At 41.0% G+C, this 20,616-nt stretch overlaps 3 protein-coding genes across 3 annotated transcripts; 1 reads left to right on the forward strand and 2 right to left on the reverse strand.

Moving 5' to 3' along the window:
* Window positions 1–2,701: 2,701 nt before the first annotated feature.
* Window positions 2,702–5,918, reverse strand: LOC306920448 (uncharacterized protein). The gene is made up of 3 exons (XM_079497205.1): window positions 5,613–5,918; window positions 4,152–4,568; window positions 2,702–3,431 (listed from the first exon to the last, which is right to left on the reverse strand). Exons 1-3 carry the CDS (start codon window positions 5,866–5,868, stop codon window positions 3,097–3,099), a joined length of 1,008 nt encoding a protein of 335 aa, XP_079353331.1. The 5' UTR covers window positions 5,869–5,918; the 3' UTR covers window positions 2,702–3,096.
* Window positions 5,919–7,379: 1,461 nt separating this feature from the next.
* Window positions 7,380–14,149, reverse strand: gfod2 (glucose-fructose oxidoreductase domain containing 2). Its single transcript, XM_079497903.1, has 3 exons — window positions 13,976–14,149; window positions 12,283–12,627; window positions 7,380–11,091 (listed from the first exon to the last, which is right to left on the reverse strand). The coding sequence occupies exons 2-3, from the start codon at window positions 12,533–12,535 to the stop codon at window positions 10,178–10,180; spliced, it is 1,167 nt and encodes a 388-aa protein (XP_079354029.1). The 5' UTR covers window positions 12,536–12,627; window positions 13,976–14,149; the 3' UTR covers window positions 7,380–10,177.
* Window positions 14,150–17,911: 3,762 nt separating this feature from the next.
* Window positions 17,912–19,984, forward strand: thap11 (THAP domain containing 11). Its single transcript, XM_079497193.1, has one exon. It carries the CDS (start codon window positions 18,591–18,593, stop codon window positions 19,503–19,505), a length of 915 nt encoding a protein of 304 aa, XP_079353319.1. The 5' UTR covers window positions 17,912–18,590; the 3' UTR covers window positions 19,506–19,984.
* Window positions 19,985–20,616: the final 632 nt, after the last annotated feature.

Below are 20,616 nucleotides of genomic sequence, written 5' to 3' on the forward strand. Positions count from 1 at the left end.
AACAATGGCATCTGCAATGCAATGTCAAATCCACAATGCAATATTAAATATTTAATTTAAATGTTAAATGAAACCCTACATATTTCATTTCTCCCGCTCTTATTTCCCATTCCAATAATGAATTGCATTTGTATAGCACTTTTCCAAAGTGCTCAAAGCGCTTTACAATGGTGCATTCATTCATACATTGGGAGGTTCCAATTGCATTTGTCTTATATAATGTCAGCGCCGCTATTCCAAAGCCCCCTCAGGCACATATTTAACCTTTTGGTGTTACGTTATGCTTTAGCTATTGAAAAATAGCAGATCTACAAGCTCATAGCGCGCCACCGAGTGGCGCGCTACGAGCTTGTAGGTCTGCTATTTTTGAAAAATCGAAGAACGACTGACATAGAAACATAGCTTTTTCAGAAAACTGTGAGGATGTAGAAGACATTTTTAGAATCTGATCTCAGGTCAAAGTGGGTTAAACTATTTTCAGCAATGGTATATATATTTTTCAGTGGGTAGATCTAGTTGAGCTGGTCATTTTGAAAGTAGCTCTCAAGTCAAAAAAGTGTGGGCACCCCTGGTATAGAGCTGTCTTTTGCCAGAACCTTTAATAATAAATTAACCAAACGAAGCAAATGCATTTACCGGCTATGCTTTTCAAAAACAGATCTGATGGAGAGGATATACTCTCTTTCAGTTGTCAATGTCACCCCAACCAATAGTTTGAGAACCGTTTCCTCTAGCCTATATTTCAAGTCTGTTTCATTGGTTGGGATATTATTAGGAACACTATCAATAGATATTACATAGATTTAGAGGGTATTACAGAAGAATCAATATAATCTTTGTGATAATATATCACAAAGAATCATGAGACAATCCTAATTTAAAGTCATGGGGCACAAATTGATCCTAGGTTGTACTTAATCTGGGCACGCCAATAAAAGCTCAAATTGAACATTTGGAAAGAGGCAACCTGAAATTGGATTTATCCCAGAAACAAGTTAATCATTTTTTTCCGTTTTATCTACTAGGATCATCTTTATTTCACTTGTCTAATGTCCTGGTTTATGCAAAGAACTTCCTAGAAAACCTTGTATGCATCATGTGTATGGTGATCCTAACTGGAGGTGCAGACAAATGTTTAGAGACTGTAAAACGTCACTTACATAAAGTCTACACACCTTATTACAAATAAACATGATGAAAAGAAAAAAAAGGAGCTGTATACTCAATAGCACTATGTTGACCTTTTAATCTCTTTTAAAAGATCCAACTCTTGGACGGATGCCAATCATTTTCTTTACCTGTAAAAATGCACATTCATTCAACTTAGATCCAGATCCAGACATAACATAACAAAAACTATGTGGGTGGGAGCACAGCTGTAGCTCTGAAAAATGTTTACTGTTCAATAATCAGGTCAAATGTTGACACTGTGTTGTCAAAACATATTTTAATGCTAATCAGCAAGTTATGGCATAAGATGGAAAATGCTATAAGCAATGGACGGTAACTTACACTCCCTTGTCAGTCATGTTGTTAATATGGATGTAGGCTATGGTTGGGGTGCATACTTAGTTTAGACTAGTCATTGGTTAGACATGGGTTAGGTTTAGGTGTGCTGCCCCGTGGGAGGTTAGGGTGAGGGTTTGAGATAGGTTGTAGTTGTAGGACTAATGACTGGTCTAACCAATGACTAGTCTAAACCAAGTACTGTCTAAACTAAGGCCCCATTTACACTGGCAGACAAATCTAGCCTGAATCAGATCTGTGCCACATCAAGATTGAAATCCGATTGGTTTAAATGGTCACATGACTCATTTAAACAAATCAGATTCCAATATGGATGTGGCACAGATCTGATTCAGGCTGGATTTGGCTGCCAGTGTAAATGGGGCCTAAGTACTGCACCCATATGGTTATGTTCCCACAGCAAGGAACTGTGAGACAGCATCATCTTCTTTCCCATCATAATGTACAACTGTACCGTCTATGACCGTACCCTATGCCATCCTATCCGAATAGCCCTGGTCATGATGGCTGCCACCGCGCCACGATACTTAAGTTACAGTAGGAACCGTCGCATGGCAACACACCACACCTAATCTCCCAGCATGACACCATTAATATTTTCCACTGACAAACTGGGTACACTGAAAACTGAGATAAACTACTACTGTAAACTATATCATCTAGGGCGGCTGTGGCTCAGGAGGTAGATCAGGTCGTCCAATGATCCATGGGTCGGCGGTTCGAATCCCGGCTCCTCCTGTCTACATGTCGAAGTGTCCTTGGGCAAGACACTGAACCCCAAATTACCTTGCATGGCTTCCGCCGCCATCGGTGTATGAATGTGTGTGTGAATGGGTGAATGTAATGCACAATCTATGTAAAGCGCCTTGGATAAAGGCGCTATATAAATGCACCATTTACCATCTTGAATAAAGGAGGAGTACGAGTGCCTCTGATGTATAAATACAACAATTAATGTCATGTCCCATGACGGTGTCAACACCATTGTGTGGCATGGCCATGGGCTGAGCAACAAAGGCTTTTTAGGAACGTGTTGCTCAGCTTGCAAATGTATGTCGAAGTGTATTACTTTATGTATGGCCACTTAAATCACCATACCTTGTACAGACTTAATGTTCATCACCACAGGCATTGATGCCATCAATTCAAGTGCAAACCTATGTCCACGAATTACTTACAAAAGATTTTAATAAGAGAAAGCCAGGTCAACATTTTCAACATTTCTTTTAGTTTCCAAACTTGTGTTTGGAAACAAAAAATGTGTTGTACGCAATGAAAACAAAATTGTCGAGTCCTGTTGTACGTTTAAACCATGTTCTGGACGGGAACCCCTTTTGGTGTTTTAACTAAGCATTTTGTTATACTTTAGCTATTGAAAAATAGCAGATCTACAAGCTCATAGTGTGTAGGTCTGCTATTTTTGAAAAATCGTGAAAATGTGGTGCAAATCTTTGAATATATATTCTTTCAGAAGACTTGTTTTTTTTATTTCGACGTCAGGCCTAAATGGGTTAAGGACCGGGACCGTGCGATAGCAAACTTTCTTCTTATACAGAATATATATTATTTTCACAGCTGGCATGTACATGTTTCTTTCTTATTCTGCTCCAGTTGCTCCCATTTTAGCTGCAGTTCTTCCTTCTCTTTATGCAGTTCTTCCCTCCGTTTATCCAGGGCTATGGACTCCTTCTCCTGCGCTTTCCTCAGGGATTCAATTCTCTCCCGCTCCGCGGCTAATTCCCTGGCATTTGCGTCACGCAGCATTTCGAGTAACTCCCTCTGGTGCTCCAGAGCCTTTGCCTCCTGCCTCTGAGCGTTCCTCACAGCTTCTATCAGCTCCCGCACTCTCTCCAGTTCACCGATTTCATCTTCTCTCATGCGTTCTCTTGATACATCAAACAGGTCTGTAAGGAGGAAGAAAATAACAAGTATTGTTTAACTGTGGACCAAGGGACTGCAAACTCATGTTATGAACTAGCCCCTCTCGGGACCCCCTCGGTTGAGCTCTTTTCATCGCTCACCCGTAGAATTTTCATTTGGCGCAGATGCCGTTAAGTATTTCTTTTTTTTTTTCAGTTTTGGCTGCTCTGAAATTATCTCTTCCTTCCTTCCTTGACTTCCTTATTGACTTCCCATTGTACCGCCTCCCGCACCGACACTGGCTAGCTGCGCGTCCCTACGTTCCTGCCTCTGATCTGCTCTGTCGCAGCTAGCCAGTGTCGGTGCGGGAGGCGGTACAATGGGAAGTCAATAAGGAAGTCAAGGAAGGAAGGAAGAGAGAATATCAGAGCAGCCAAAACTGGGGGAAAAAAAGGTTAAAAATACTTAACGGCATCTGCGCCAAATGGAAATTCTTCCACGTTTCCGTTGTCTCCTATAGCAGTTTTATGCATCTTTGAAACATCTCACCACCACTTAAGCGGAGCGCAGATCGGCCTGAACGGAGCATATGTACAGCTGTCTACCATAGAGAGTGGAAGAAATGCTAAGGGACCCTACGGGTGAGCGATGAAAAGAGCTCAACCGAGGGGGTCCCGAGAGGGGCTAGTTATGAATTTGATGATGCAATTGAAATCTATACTAGATCCATCCACTTTGCTTGTGTTTGACGATTAACTTCATACCTGTACGTTTTTCGTTCACCACACTAGTCGACGATTTAGTAGGCGATTTATTTTGAACCGGTTTCAGATGCACCGAAGTTTTAGAGGACTGTTCGTTGACTATGAAACCCAGGCCAGCAAAAGCCCCCGGGTGTTTCTTTGACAGATGCCGTTTTAGGTTGCTCGTGCTGTTGTAGTGTTTGATCTCCTCCATGCAAAGCAGGCAAAGTGAACTCGTGGGACTCTCCAGTCGTTTGTAGTGCTTCCAAACGGAGCTCCGCCTGCGTAACGACGGGCCGTCGGCCGTGGATTGACGGGCTACCGTTCTCACCGCGACCCCTTCGGCAGCTTCCAAGATGCCGTTGATAGCAGACGTGATATCAGCGCTGTCGTCCACCGTGATGGGCCTGGTCTCGTCGTTATCCATCTCCACCTCCACTGTTTAACACACAAAAAAGCATGACAATCAATGTTAAATGTATTTTATGTAATATTCCCCCCCCCCCCCCACGTTTTACAGTGGAGAATTTTTTTGTATAAGTTTGAAGTCTTCAAGGCTGCTGAAATGTATGCCACCTACCATGAATCACCTTTGATGAATTGAACACGGTGGACCCTCTTGTAAACAAGTGTAATGCTTAATTGGGTCGTCCACTCACAGTTAACAGTCTTTGTATTGAGTTTGTGCCTTAAATGTACTGTAATTCTGCAAACTGTTAATAAATATTTCAATCAATTCCAATCACCAGGAGGATAGTGATACCAGATGTTTACGAACGGGAAACAGCCTTTTTTTATATAAAGTTACAATTTCTCTACAATTCAGTGCCCAATTTAATTAGACAGATTACCATTATTTCATCAAATGCACATTTGCAAATAACTGCTCATGTGTGTTGTATTGTTGATGCGACTGTGAGTGTGTGTTCATGTTTGATTGATTGATTGAAATATTTATGAACAGTTTGCAGAATTACAGTACATTTCAAGCACAACTCAATACAACGACTGTTAACTGAGTGGACGACCCAAAAAGCATTACACTTGTTTACAAGAGGGTCCACCTTGTGACTTATTTTGAACTTTGTTTACGTGACTGTTTCTCTTGCAACTGGCAACAATCAAAGTTGCCAATATTGTAGTTGAAAATATTGTAAGGTAGGAGCTCTAGGCCTACTCCAGAAATACACAAACACACACACACACTCTCGTCAAAATAGCCATTCCTGTACGTTGTCTAGTTGTAGGTAGAACGGTATTTATTAGTGCATGTAAGATGTAATTTGTAATGGTGAAGATTAGACCGAAAAAGTATGAATATGTTTGTGTTGTTTGTCAAATGTCAACATCACCACCACGACAGCAGCAGCACAGACACATCGCCCCGGATTCACTCTTAACATGGACTAGTACTTTGTTTACATAGGCTTTTGCATTTAAACAAAACCAAAAGCCATAGAAGCGTTAAAGACTAATTAATACCAGAGTCGAAGTTGCCGTGAATGTGTAGATCGTCGTCGTTATTTTCGGTCATTTCAGATCCGTGTTGACTCTTTCTGTGGTCACCGTTGGCGTCGCCGCCGATCTCAGCGGGGTGTTTGGTGCGCAGATGCCTCATCATGTTGGTCGTGGTGGGGCCGTTATGAACCACACACACCGTGCACAGAAGACACTGCACCGTTTTGGCGTCTATCATTTTAAAATACGTCCAAACCAAGCTCCTCTTGCGCGGCGCCATCTTTAACTAGTATAGATAGTTCATCTTCTTCATTCGTCGTTGTGTTTTGTTTTGCTTCGCTTTCTAGAGGACGCGGAAGTGAGAGTCGCCCTCTGGTGGTGGTGGAGGAGTAGTCTCACTGTTGACTCAAGGTTCCCAGATTGGTGAGGTGCCCCCCCTCAGTCTTTTTGAGTGGTGCAACATTGGACAGACCCAGTGTGTGTCCATGGGTCTGTCCCTATGGTCTGTCCCCTGTGTCCCTGGCTCTGTCCCTGTGTCCCTGGCTGTGTCCGAGCACAGTACAGTACAGTACAGTACAGTACAGTACAGTACAGTACAGTACAGTACCACTCACTTCAGACAGGTCTGATTTTTACTTTCAAGGAACCCCATGACTCTCACCAGTCACCACTGAGGGTCCTTTGACCCCAATTTAAGAACCACGTACTGCAGATCCCCGAGACAGGAGGATGATGAAGTGCCTCCTCTCTCTAACGTCACTTAATAGCAATATCTGTTTATCACAGATATATATCAGTTAGCCCCTTTTAGGACCCTTGTTTCAAATACAGAAAAGGTAAACAAGAGTCCCGAAAGGGGAAGATATCAGTCTATTTGACTGGACTGCATTTTATATAGTCCTTTACATGTGTTACGTGTGTACCAGGACACCTTCCAGGTTCCATGTGCTCCTTTAAAAATAAATTGACCAGTCTGCAGATTATTTTAGTGTGTTTATAAAACAGGTTATTGAACCAGTTCACTTTACCTGAAATTAATGGTTACAGAATTATTAAAGTGTTCACCAAATCAATGAACCGTTTACTTAAAACTAGGGATCGACCAATATGGGTTTTTAATGGCCGATACCGATTAGTAGTGATCAAAGAGACAGATAGCCGATATTAAAAACCGATGGTAATTAAAATTATATATTTTATTAATTGTCAAAATGTACCTAACACAAAACAGCGTTCTTTAAATGCATGTAAGAGGGAGCTCCTATGTAACAGCATTTCTTATAAATTGAACTGACATTTAAAAAATAAACAAAATACTATATCCTATGAAATGCTTTGTTCTATCAAATGCAACATTATAATTAGCTCCCAATTAGCAGCATTTCTTATGAACTGAATTGTAAATAAAACATGACAAAACAGTTCCCCAAAGCCTTTTTTCCCCTGTAAAAGTAATAATGAAAATAAATAATAAAAACGAATCAAGCTGGTCTCTTCAATTCAGCAGCACCAGGTTGTAAAGCACAACCAACACACACACACCCTAATGTATTCCTCTATGTTGCATAGGAAATTTCAGCCAAAATGTTTTTTTTGCCACGATTTTCAATATCGGTGCCGATAATCGGTCGTGGCTGATCTAGAAGTCTATTGCTACTTAAAACAATTGTCTCTGGTCTTTATTCTCAATTATTCTAGTGTCAGTAACAGTGCATAGAAAGAAAATCAAAGTAGTTTGATAAGCAGGGAACCAACCAACAAAGGGCCATTCTTGAGAAAAGAGGCCACAAAATTAGTACAACAGTATTTATTTGTCAAAGAAATGTCTGTCAGTTAAATGAACAGCATGGTTTCAAATGCCAGTACTTCCTCAACGTAAGTGGATCACAGGTAGTGCTCACAAAGTGTTATCAGTTAAAACAATGCTAAAACTAAACACAAAATACAGCTTAAACATAAGATTTCACAGGCTGAAATAGACGCAATTGCTGAATAGAACAGTGGGACTTTTCACCCACATTAATAAAAAAACAAAAATAAATACAATACATCTTTCTTAAGCAGACAAATGTTCTATTCATTTGCAGTAAGCTGACTGGTTCAAACAGTAATATTACACTGCACATTATTAAATATGTGGCATTTTATCAGTGCAAAAAAAAAGTCGGACTCTGAAAACTTGGGTCGGGATGAAGATAAAGTAGTAGCTAAAACATCAAACATTCTGCAGGCATGTGTATCATAAAGACACTTAAATGTAAACCTGACTCACCTTTCTGTAAAGCACTATTGGGATAGTGTGAGGTAAGTGTGTAACATTGTAGCATGTATCCTTATCTGCGTCTGTCAAAGTGCAACAAACCATGAGTCCTAAGTGACTGCATCTACTTTACAAGGCATTTTCGTAGATCTAGGACAGATAAATCTAATTCTACCAGTGCTGTGTATGATATTACTCGGTAAAATCATCCGTTTAAAAGAGCAGAGCATTTTATTGTGTAGTCCAATAGACATTTTGCTTTGTACAGTATATCTGTCATCCCCCAAGAACTAAAGTACAGGGTCATGATATTAATTTAATGTATTCAGCAGAACTGTGAGACACAGTGGAATTGTTTAATAACACTTCGTACTCTCATTACCGAGTTGGCGAGTCCCTCAAGGATGCATCCATCCAGACTTACTCTCGCATATAATGTACATCAAATCCAGTGGTTCTGCTTAATCAAAGGGTTAAATTCAAGAGTAGGCCTCACCTTGTGTGAGGTGGGGAAGTGTGCCTGAGAGTATGGGAATTAGAACATATCAGTAATAGATTCCAGAGGACAGACTCATAGGCGTGAGTTAAGCTTTTTCATGAACCATCTAATATTCTATTCAATTTATTGTAAAACATATCAGCTTACGCCAATGTTTATTACCATGTGTAAACAAATCTTACAATTTCAACACTTCATATGAAAAGCTGTAAATCAATTTTGAGTATAGATGTAAACAGTTCTGAGAATCTATGCTTTTGTCAATGTATGGAATAATAGTTATAATACCAAAAAAAGACTATACCACAAGCTATTTTTTCTGCCTGTTAATTCCTTACATAGCCTTTTCTATTTTAAATGACCCCAGGGTAGTTTATACGATTCAGTGGAATTAATGTCACACATGTTTACGCTACCTTCTAGTACAGACCATGTTCTAATTCAATAAAAGTGTATATAAATTCAATCTAAATTGGCCACACTCTTCATGCAAATATATATAAATACAAGATAACATGTTAATAGTACCTCTTGCATTCGTTTTTCCTTTCTTTTTGGGAAAAACAATTTGAATGGATTATTCAAAAATAAAAGGACCTGGATCTCTCCAGCTACATTCATCTGAATAGAAAAATAATAAGAGTAACTTTTTAACATATGAATATGAAATACATTTTGAACATATTTTTCATGTGCATTAACTATTATGTCCAAGTGTTGTAAGTGGTCCAACCACTGAAAGTCGGTTTAACTTACTCAAAAACAAAAAAAGCTGAAATGACATGCCCTAGTAACAACATTAGCTCAATACTCAACGGCTCAATTCAGTCAATCATGAAGATTTTTGGTCAAACTTGTCGACATGGGGGGAGTTGCTTCCAGGTGTAAAACTGACCGTGGAGTGTGGTCAGAAGATAATATGTAAGTAATCCAGCACAACTCCAACTTAGTCAGCAAATATAGAAGAAAGAATATTGTTGCAGACAGCTACAACTACAAAAGAATACGGAAGTGCCAATGTTTGCTTTTCGTTACGTTGCATAGGTGTGGCGCCTCACTGAAAGTTGAAAAGTCTCCCCCAGTCTTTCAAAGTTACTGAGATAAATAGTCCTATTTTTTGTCCTTTTCTGATTGCAGAGTTAGGTTTGACAAATAGCTGTTCTTTTAATAAAGGTTTCGCTAAGGACGTGTATACACGTATTTTCTAATCAAACCGCAGGAGGCCGTGGACGTGTATACACGTCTTAATGGCTTTTTTTATTGATATAAAACAAAATAAAATCTCCTTCTGCACCATACTCCGTTCACTTCCTGTTTATGGCTCCAAAAGAATGGCTCGTAACAATCTAGGGAGCTCTCCATGGTTTTCACCAGAAAACCATGGAGACTTCAGCATGCATCTCGTTTTGGAATATAAACACTTCTAGAGAGACTTTAGCATGACCAGCGTGAGGTAAGAATGATTATGCCTCCCGGTTTTTGGGGAACGGAACAGAACTACGGAAGTAGTAAAATGGCACTCTAGCGCCTATATTTTGAAATATGCTGCCGCAAATCTGCCAATAACAGCAACGTTTTTTTATTCACCTTAGATAAAATAAATAATCAAAGTTGCAAGGACATTAATAAACGCATAAAATAATTGAGTTGGAGTAGCTGCTGAACTAAGCGTTCTGGTTGAAAATATGATAGAATTTGAAAGAAAATACTTACAATCTGGGGGTCATATAAATTAGAAAATAAATTAGATCAGTAGGTAAGGTAACTGTCAAGAGATAAGTAGTACTTAGCTACAAGGCCTTTAAGCTTTACTGGGTGTATGAGTTTTATTTAATTCTTGTTTCTTTGCAGAGCTTCACACAAGTTTTGGTTAGGATCTGGTTCTTGAGTCATAATCTCTACACATTCCCATTCCCCACTACGGCTTGACCGTTTAACTGCCTCCACAACTGTCTGCACATATAGCCCATCCTCAAATGTTGGCGCTACGGCAACTGGCCCACGTGCCCATGACCTGCGCTCCTCATGTGCCTGAAAAGAATGTCTCAGTGCCGTTACCATGGAGCCAAGCCCCCGAATGTGAGGCGAGGGCATCTCTTGGACCTCTGGTCCGACCCACCCACTGTCCCCCAACAACAGCTCTTCGTCATTACAGCCATTGCGTTGTCCATATAGTTCTGTCCCTCTGGCAACCAATCTCCCCATGGATCCGACCACCATCACTTCATGCAGAAATGACCCTGGCATGTTGAAGTTTAGTGTCACAGTGCAACACACGCCACCTGAGCCAGTCCCAGACACAGACCCGGTTCCGCCCATTAACATTTGGAAGAAACAGAAATCATCACTTGTGACGCGGCGTATCCCATGGATTGACCTGTTCTGTTGTACAAATGTCCGCAATAGGCCGTGGACACGATGGGCTCGTGCCCCAATCAGATGACTTAAAAGGTCAATGATGGCTGAGCCAACAGTGTGCAACCCACCTCCACCCATAAGCTCTTCACAAGTCCAATCGTATGATTGGTCAAGGAGACTGGGGCCATATACTCTGACGTCACACACCTGCACTTCACCCACATATCCCTCTTCCAGCAACCGTCGCATTGCAATGAAAGCTGGAAGGAAGCGCAAGGTGTTACCCATAATGCTGAGCAGCTGGGGATAGTACCGGGCAGCAGTCACCATCTTGAAGGAATCCACAGCAGTTGCAGCTTTCTCAGAGACCACATTCTTACCTATGCCTGTAAAGAGATGGAAAAAGGAGAGTAAAATATAGAAATACTCTATGGTGCCACTGGGGGGTAGCATTCACCTACGAGAGCATGGCCATTGACAGATGTGCAGTACTCTGACTATCTTATCGAGTTAATTATTCTCTTCCAATAATATAAGATTAAGCAGCTTGTCCACGTCTTCTATTTCAGACCACCATATTCACTTGGTAGTCATTTTGCTCTTACATGATGTAGTCAGCTGCAGCATGAAACTCAGGGTGGCAAAAAAAACACACCCAATCAGACTGGCATCAATCTGGTGATAAATATGTGTTTTGACTATCATCACACATAATATATATATATATATATATATGAGTGCTCATTATGAATTATGCTTCCTAAAAAATAAACAGTTTTTATAAATGGAAAGACAAGCTGTTGTTAAAAATGGGCAAGTCTCTGTGGAGACAAACTCAGGAAGTTGGAAATAAAACAGGAAAGTGAGGTCAACTCTCAGGAATTCCACTAGATAAGTTAGCCTCACAGGGCTAGGCTAACATTATCCAACATTGCGGCATGCTGAGAACAACAGCATGCCAACAACTGGGAAAAGTGTTTTTTGTTTGGTTGTGTTGTTTCTAAAATTGACACTTACACAATAAAAAAAAGAGTGGGGAATATAATACAATGTAAACATGGCAAAGCAGGGCATCTACTTGTTGTAGCAAACAATCTTTTCAGAATCATTTCTTAGTATGTGTGTTAAGACAATAACTGAGCAAAAATAGTTGTGGCTATGGGCCGGGGAACATAAATTGTCCTCCTTGCTACTTTCAAGTAGCCTGGTAAAACTTGAACATAAAATAGTATTAGTCACACACTCAATGTGAAATGTATTTATTATGCTATGCAAAAAAGAAAACTAACTTTGGGTTGGCAATAGAATTCCCCAATCTGTATTGGAGTGTAAATCAAATACCAAGGTGCAGTACAAAACCATTATCTTTGTGAACCATTATACCTCTTTACCTAATAAAGAAGACATCAATCACATACAGACCATATAGTCTCATTTCACATGAACTTAATAATAAGGATTAAAGGATCTACATTTACGGTTTACGGTTACTTCTATATATCTAGTTAACAATGATTTGCTAAATTCATGCCAAATTAAGTCTAGGCTGCTACGTGCCATGATACCGAAACATTTACCTAATGCTTTGACAGCAATCTGCCGTGTCATTGGTGGTGGAATGTAGATGCAGACAAGGTCAACGTCCTGGTGCAGCAGCACATCGTCCGATCGACTGGTGTGAAAGGGAATTCCAAGCTCTTTCGCCAGACAGCAAGCTTCCTCTTCACTCCTCCCCCAGAGTGCGTGAACCTCAAAACCTTCTGCCTGCAACAATGGCACCAACACTCGGGCCGTGCTCCCTGTGCCAAACACACCAACTCCTGGCAACATGGCAGCAGCAATCACTCTAGTTCACATGAAGTGAACCATAGAGCCCATCCTTTCAGACACAGATTGCCTCAGTCGCTGTCCAGGGATTTCACCTATAAAAGTAAACAAATGGCATGACGAACAAAGCCGAGGAACAAGTCCTGGAGCGGCCTATAGCCGTTTGTCTTCTTATCAGACATCTGTGATAGGCTACTGAGACATTGTCCGACAACATATTTAGCATGCCATTCCCGAAAAGGTTCCACGCCCAACACAACTCAAAAACATCTCTGGCTCTTAAAGTGTGTGCTGCCACTGACATTATAAATCATGAGTACGTTTTGAGACTTTTTAACCTAATTACATACATTACTACTTGTTTAACTTAATGTACAGCAGATGAGCACCTTTGGGCGTGTGACTGCTACTTATGGCATGTCAAGTCAAGTAATCAGACTGACTAAATATACAATTTAGATTGTTTTTGTTATTACTGCAGGGTTGCTAACACCCAACTGGAAGGGGGAAAAGTAACAGGAAACAGGCTATTGTTGCCTGAGATGTGGTTAGCAGCTTTTTAAAGTTTTAAGTTGACACTCCAGCAAAGGTCTGGGCATTTAACGCTACCACATTTCTGAGTTATTCTATAAAATGCCTGACCTTGTTCAAGCATATCAGCAAACATCTAAGAATATCAGCAGGGTACTCCCAAAATGTCCCAATGTGAGCTACTGGATAGATGTGGCGTGCCATTGACACATGACATATATTCCATACATTTCAAATACATGCAAAGTAGGAATTATGAAATATGATATCAAACATTCGAAAAGCTATGGCATGGCAACCCAAGAAAGAAATGCATGCAGAAATACTGACAGAAGAACACGGACACACAGATTGTCGAATACAAACATGTACATTTCATTAGCCTTCTGATTCAGGGCCAACATATGGGGAGAAACGGTTCACACAAATCTGACTTCAAGCCTGATCTTGTCACAAAATACAAAACATACTAATTACGTTGGTGTGTTAACTGTGTTTTGTTATATATGTCATTTCTTTCCACCGGTCATCTATTTAAAAGCGCGTTTGTACTATAAATCAGGAAGAATAATGAATGTGTTCTCGTTAGCTAATACAAATGTTAGCAGCTGCTACCAGAGACAGACAAATCGATGAAAAAAAAACCTAACGTCATCCGATGTTAGTTCATTAAGACCATGTGCCAGGAAACGAGAAAGATGACAGTTATTTCAACGTTAATTCTTAGAGAACGTTAATTTCAAGTAACGTTAACTAACGTTAGCTAGCGATGCTAACGTCAATTTGATAGGCAACAATAAAGCAAAATGTATCGTATCCAGTCGCCTAACATAAGAACATCTCAAAACGTTGTCTAGCTTAAGATGGGGTAACAGACTGTAAAGTGTAATAACAAATAATAACGTTACCTACCTATTTTTCGCAGTCAACAGTCATCCACGACGTCGGTAGGTAATCGGTCAGTCAGCCGCCTACAGGGGGCGCTGCCCAGTGAAACGTAACGTTGGTAACGCCAGTAGCCGTAGGATGCTTCAACGCTAACCTAACCTCGCGTCACAGGCTTTCCTTTACCTTATATTATACTCTAAACAAAAACTATGTTTCTATTTACAGCACAGTGCTCATGTCCTGTCTATAGCCCGCCTACTGTATCAGGTAATAAAGCACTGTTCTTTTGGCAAATCTAAGTGAGCAAATATAAGACTTCCGGTGGGCGATCTCTTCAAAATAAGAGTACCCTCTAGAGTATTGAAAAAAAGATTAATTTGCACATTAAAACTATAAATTAAGCATTTAAACGATGCTATAGGACACACATTATGTTTCTGTGTAAAAATAAGTAATAAGTAATGTTTCTGTGTAAAGATAAGTAATTAAAAAGTTATCTAAATGGATAAATGCTATTCACTGGAGAGCATGGACTTTATAAAGTGGACGCTGGACAAAAATCCCTGCTATGTTTCGACTAGTGTGACATACGCACGCGTCCGGGGAGACCTCCTCTACAACACCACACTGTCTGCTAAGCAGCAGAGGTGTAAAACAAAAATTGGCACCAGGTCAGATGTAAAAAAAATGTCAAAAAACTTCCCATTTCCAGACTACAGTGGACTAAAGTGGACGCTGGACACAAATCCCTGCTATGTTTCGACTAGTGTGACATATGCACGCGTCCGGGGAGACCTCCTCTACAACACCACACCCTCCGCTAAGCAGCAGAGGTGTAAAACAAAAATTGGCATGCCATACAGCAAGGTGAAAGGTCAAAAAGTGGACTAAAATACAATAGAATATAAAAGAATACAGACAAGGCTTTGAAAGTTACAAAAAAATACCTTTTAATTAATCATTGCTAATATAACAGTGTACACTTTCAATGGAAAGAAAAAGGCATACAGTTTGCTTACGGTGTTTCTCATTCACTGTTACACAGAAGAAGAAAAATTCACTCTGCAAAAAAAGTTTCCAAATCCCTACAATATTTGTTTTTAAACGTAATTTGTCTTAAGGTGGACTGAGAATCTACTTTAATAGTTTAGTAGTAACTTTTGATCAATTTACTGTATGTGTGTGCATCTGTGTTAATACAGCAAACATTATTCAAACACATGCAAAACATGCAAAAACTACAAACGTCAATCAGTGCAAACGTCACTCAAAAATTCAAAATGATACTATAAGTGCAAACGTACCTATAAGTGCATACATTACTCAAATGTATAAAAAGGTAAGACGTTCAATGTACCAAGTGCAAACGTTACTCAAAAGTATAGGTACAACATGCAATGTACTTCAATGCAAACGTCACTCAAATGTATAATATGGTACAACATGCAATGTACCTATAAGTGCACACATCACTCAAATGTATAAAAAGGTACAACATGCAGTAAGTACCTATAGTGCAAAACATCATTTTACATCTGACCTGGTGCCAATTTTTGTTTTACACCTCTGCTGCTTAGCGGACAGTGTGGTGTTGTAGAGGAGGTCTCCCCGGACGCGTGCGTATGTCACACTAGTCGAAACATAGCAGGGATTTTTGTCCAGTGTCCACTTTAGTCCACTGTAGTCTGGAAATGGGAAGTTTTTTTAAGTTTTTTTACATCTGACCTGGTGCCAATTTTTGTTTTACACCTCTGCTGCTTAGCGGACAGTGTGGTGTTGTAGAGGAGGTCTCCCCGGATGCGTGCATATGTCACACTAGTCGAAACATAGCAGGGATTTTTGTCCAGCGTCCACTTTAGTCCACTGTAGTCTGGAAATGGGAAGTTTTTTTATGTTTTTTTACCTGTGACCTGGTGCCAATTTTTGTTTTACACCTCTGCTGCTTAGCGGACAGTGTGGTGTTGTAGAGGAGGTCTCCCCGGACACGTGTGTATGTCACACTAGTCGAAACATAGCAGGGATTTTTGTCCAGCGTCCACTTTAGTCCACTGTAGTCTGGAAATGGGATTTATTTTGACATTTTTTGACCTGTGACCTGGTGCCAATTTTTGTTTTACACCTCTGCTGCTTAGCGGACAGTGTGGTGTTGTAGAGGAGGTCTCCCCGGACGCGTGCATATGTCACACTAGTCGAAACATAGCAGGGATTTGTGTCCAGCGTCCACTTTAGTCCACTGTAGTCTGGAAATGGGAAGTTTTTTGACATTTTTTTACATCTGACCTGGTGCCAATTTTTGTTTTACACCTCTGCTGCTTAGCGGACAGTGTGGTGTTGTAGAGGAGGTCTCCCCGGACGCGTGCGTATGTCACACTAGTCGAAACATAGCAGGGATTTTTGTCCAGCGTCCACTTTAGTCCACTGTAGTCTGGAAATGGGAAGTTTTTTTATGTTTTTTTACCTGTGACCTGGTGCCAATTTTTGTTTTACACCTCTGCTGCTTAGCGGACAGTGTGGTGTTGTAGAGGAGGTCTCCCCGGACGCGTGCATATGTCACACTAGTCGAAACATAGCAGGGATTTTGTCCAGCATCCACTTTATTAAGTCCATGCACTCCAGTGAATGGACTTGGGCACTCCAGTGCATGGACTTGGGCATTTATCCATTTAGATAACTTTTTTACGTTATTTAATTACTTATTTTTACACAGAAACATAATGTGTGTCTTCACAATAACTGTAATGTAATAACAATACTAATAATGTAATGTAATAATTATTTAATTAACCACGCTTTTATTCTGAAAGCAACCGGATGTCTTAAATTTGCTAGCTCTCTGGCAGGAAGTTCTAGATTTGCCAAAAGAACGGAGCCAGGTAATAAGCACATATTTTCCGTATCCGCTCTCTTGAACCTGAGCGGATCTTCCCAACCTGCGAAGTTTAGCAGCCTCTCGGTTTTTTTTCGGTTTTTTTTTCAAGAACTGGGATAAGAGGAACGCTTGTTTTGATTCAATGTCCTGCATATTAAGGGTTACAGAAAATGCAGCAGGACTATTCCATGAATTTGACAAGGCAGGTGCGCAGCCAGGCCTTCAGGTTTATTTTTTATTTGTATTACTGTAAATCGCTCTGGATTAAGAGCGTCTGCTAAATGCCTAATTTAGAAATTATAATATAGGTCGACAAGCACGCTGTCTGAGTTGGCAAACGTGTGAAACAAAACGAGCGCTCCCTTCCCCCCAGTCTTAGCCAATCACAGGCCGTCTATGACAGAGCCGAGTAGGAATGGATGCTAGGCCAAAACATGATCATCTCCCAAATAAAAAGGTAATGAGATGACTGAGCCAGTTAAAATAGCAGCAACTGAATGGCATGTGCATAGTTTAAAGAACAAGATAGCTCTGGTCCATAGCTCTCGGCAGCAAAGGGCATTAGGGCTATAGACCAGAGCTAAGAACAGACATGTTTCTTCACATGTTTCCTTTATATGTGAAACAAACATGTCTGTAAACATAAGGGGACAATTCAATGGTCAAGCTTTACCCTTACTGAGTACTGACTAACGTGGCAATACTGGTATAAAGAACATTTTCCAGTTTGCAATGAGATTTTTATTTGTGTGTTCTGAATGAGTAGTCATTTTGGAAATGGTCTATGTGGAAATTATTGATTATGGAGATGTGGTGGGATTGAATTTGACACTGAAAAGGTAGTAGCAGCTGCCAGCAACTTTTTTCCACGGTAAACAATGCAATAAAGCAATAAACGCATGAATTCTGTGTCTGACAGGTGTTTTATCAAGGCAGTGGTTAGGCCTACTACATTTGCTAAACATTTACATATACGCAAAAGGTTTGCTTGTATCCTTGTAGTCCTACAGAAAGAATGCTTAAGAGTTGCAAATTAATAGTGTCAATGTTGTGCAATAATCCAAAAGTAGACTAGCCTAATCGTCCAAGTCATTTATTTGTTACAAAAATCCCAATGGCTACTCGGCAGCATCAACATTTTTAAATTACTCTGACCCAAACTGTTAGCAGAGGTGGCTTTTACTCATGTTAATAGCGATGAAGTCATAACGCAAAACTGTTTCCTCTCAATCACATGGAATTATGTGAACTAATTTGAACACAAGTTATAACTTTTCTATTTCTTTTAGCAGAATGCCAGAAATGTCAAGACAGATTCTAGATTCTTTACGTGGGATAGTCTCTACAGGAACTTGTATTCTTTCAGGATATGACCAACAGGTGGCGGTAGCTTCCTCAACAAAAATACACATTAAGCAGACAGCATTATGGGAGATGTAGTTCAAATTCTATGCCATTGGCGTTAGAGAATAACTAGACAAATCAGGATCAAACCAAAGTAAAATAAAAACACACAATAACCCCAAATAACAGCAGTTTGTATTCAGTGAGTAAAAAACGGGGTTAATCGCCTCGTTAAACAGAGCAGCTATCTCGGTGAAATATAAACAGGAAGTTGTAAGCATTGTGGGACGTGTAGTTCCGCTTGTAGCCTTGTAGGCCGCGGAGAGCTTGATAACAACGCGGAGAAGAAGAACGAAATAAAAATAAAAATAACAAAAAACTTCGCCAAAAAATACGAGCGATAGAGGTTCTAACACCGAGACGATCATGCCCGGATTCACGTGCTGTGTTCCCGGCTGCTACAACAACTCGCACCGGGACCGAGAGCTCCGCTTCTACACATTTCCTAAGGACAGCACCCAGAGGGAGATTTGGCTGAAGAACATCTCCCGGGCCGGGGTCAGCGGCTGCTTCAGCACCTTCCAGCCCACGACGGGACACCGGGTATGCAGCGTCCACTTCGTCGGCGGCAGAAAAACCTACAACATTCGCGTGCCGACCCTGTTTCCGCTGCGGGGGGTGAACGAGCGGAAGAGCCGGAGGGGTCGGGGCAGGGGCAAGAAGGTGTCCACCGCGCCGGGGCTCGCCGGTGGCGTTGTTCTAATGCCCGGTGGTCCCGTGCCCACCGGGATCATCATCACCAGCGTCGTGTCCGAGGCTGACGTGGAAGCCGCGGTGGAGGCTGCCACCACCACGGTGATCAACGCCGCCACGGGCACCGCCGAGATCGTCGTGCAAATAGACCAGAACGGAGAGTACGTGGGCGCCACCACTCAGAACCTGCACCCGCCCGTCGTCCTGTCGTCGTCGAGCCCGGTCAAAAGCCGTTACTCCTCCGCCGCGGTCTCCTCCTCCAGCGCCACTGACCAGCTGGTGGAAATAAGCAGCAGCGAAGTCCCGGCGGCAGCAATAGACCTAGAGTACCTCATCAGCAACCCCCTGGAGCACTCGTACTCGCTGACCAAAGGCACCACGTCGGCCGAACTGCTGCGAAAGCTCAATGAGCAGAGGGACATCATCGCGCTGATGGAGGTGAAGATGAAGGAGATGAAAGCCACCATACGGCAGCTTCGTGTGACCGAGGCCAAACTGCAAGAAGAGCTACGGGAGAGGGACCGTTTGCTGTCCGGGGCGACGGGGGGGGCTTTTACAACCGTTAATCTTAACAGGAAAAACATCTGACACTACAGGAGGAATTAGCCGATGATAGACTCAGACTGGATAATATTATATCACCACGGAATCTGATAGCTCTGGTCCATATAGCGTTAGAAGGAGTTCGTCTAACGCTATGGACCAGAGCTAGTCCTTTTTTGTATACATTTATGAGCGGCGACAATTTATTTTCAATAGCAGAGATGGCAACTTCTTTTCGTCTACTAGGCAATGTAACATGTTTTCTGGCTAGTTACTTAGCTGATAGTAATAACTCACAACACAGGCCTGTTTATCCTCTCTGTGATTGATGTGCCTGTATACAGTCAAATATTTTTTAGCAACCAGAAGGTGAATGACTGCACCTGAACCCTGTCCTTGAGTGCTTGATGCAATGAAATGAATGTTACAATAATTTCTGATATTGTAACTTGGCTTGACATGGCTTTGTGATGAATGATTGCTCCAAACACATTATCTTGAAGTAAAATTGATTTTGAAATATAGCTGATTCATCCTGAATAATTTATTTATCTCATAATATACATAGGCCTGTTCTTGATTATATCTGTTTCTCAGCCTTTTGAATTTCAAGGACCACTAGTAAAGTTTGATTTTCATTATCCTATGGACCCCCATTTGATTAAAACAAAAACAAAAAATCCCTGGGAACCCAATCTACACTGTAAATAAAATCGTCAATATTAATTTAACTGTGTACAAATGGGATCGGAAATTGGGTCCATTTGTACACTTTCTAAACCAGCGTTTATCAAAGTAGGTGCCGTGCACCTACTTTGTCCACAGTCCACAGTGGTGCCTCAGAATACTTTAATACTATTTGGAATTCATCAATATCACTTCATTTTGACCCACTTAGACCTCTCTATACTTGGTCAAATGGACCTGAGTTGGTGCAATCTTTTTCAGACTTCCCCAAGCTCACAACGTTGTGACGCATTCAACGCATTGTGAGCTTGTAGATTGGCTATTTTTGGTGAATGTTCCCCACATAATAGAGGGTATGCGCATGCTTAAAGTGAATGGCACATCGAGTGGCAAAGCAACAGGCAAAGTGAGTTTAACATTGTTTAATGTTGTTTAATGCAATCAGATATGACTTTTCTTTTTGGATGTA

This window comes from Electrona antarctica (genome assembly GCF_951216825.1).
Source record: "Electrona antarctica genome assembly, chromosome: 3".
Classification (NCBI taxonomy): domain Eukaryota; kingdom Metazoa; phylum Chordata; class Actinopteri; order Myctophiformes; family Myctophidae; genus Electrona; species Electrona antarctica.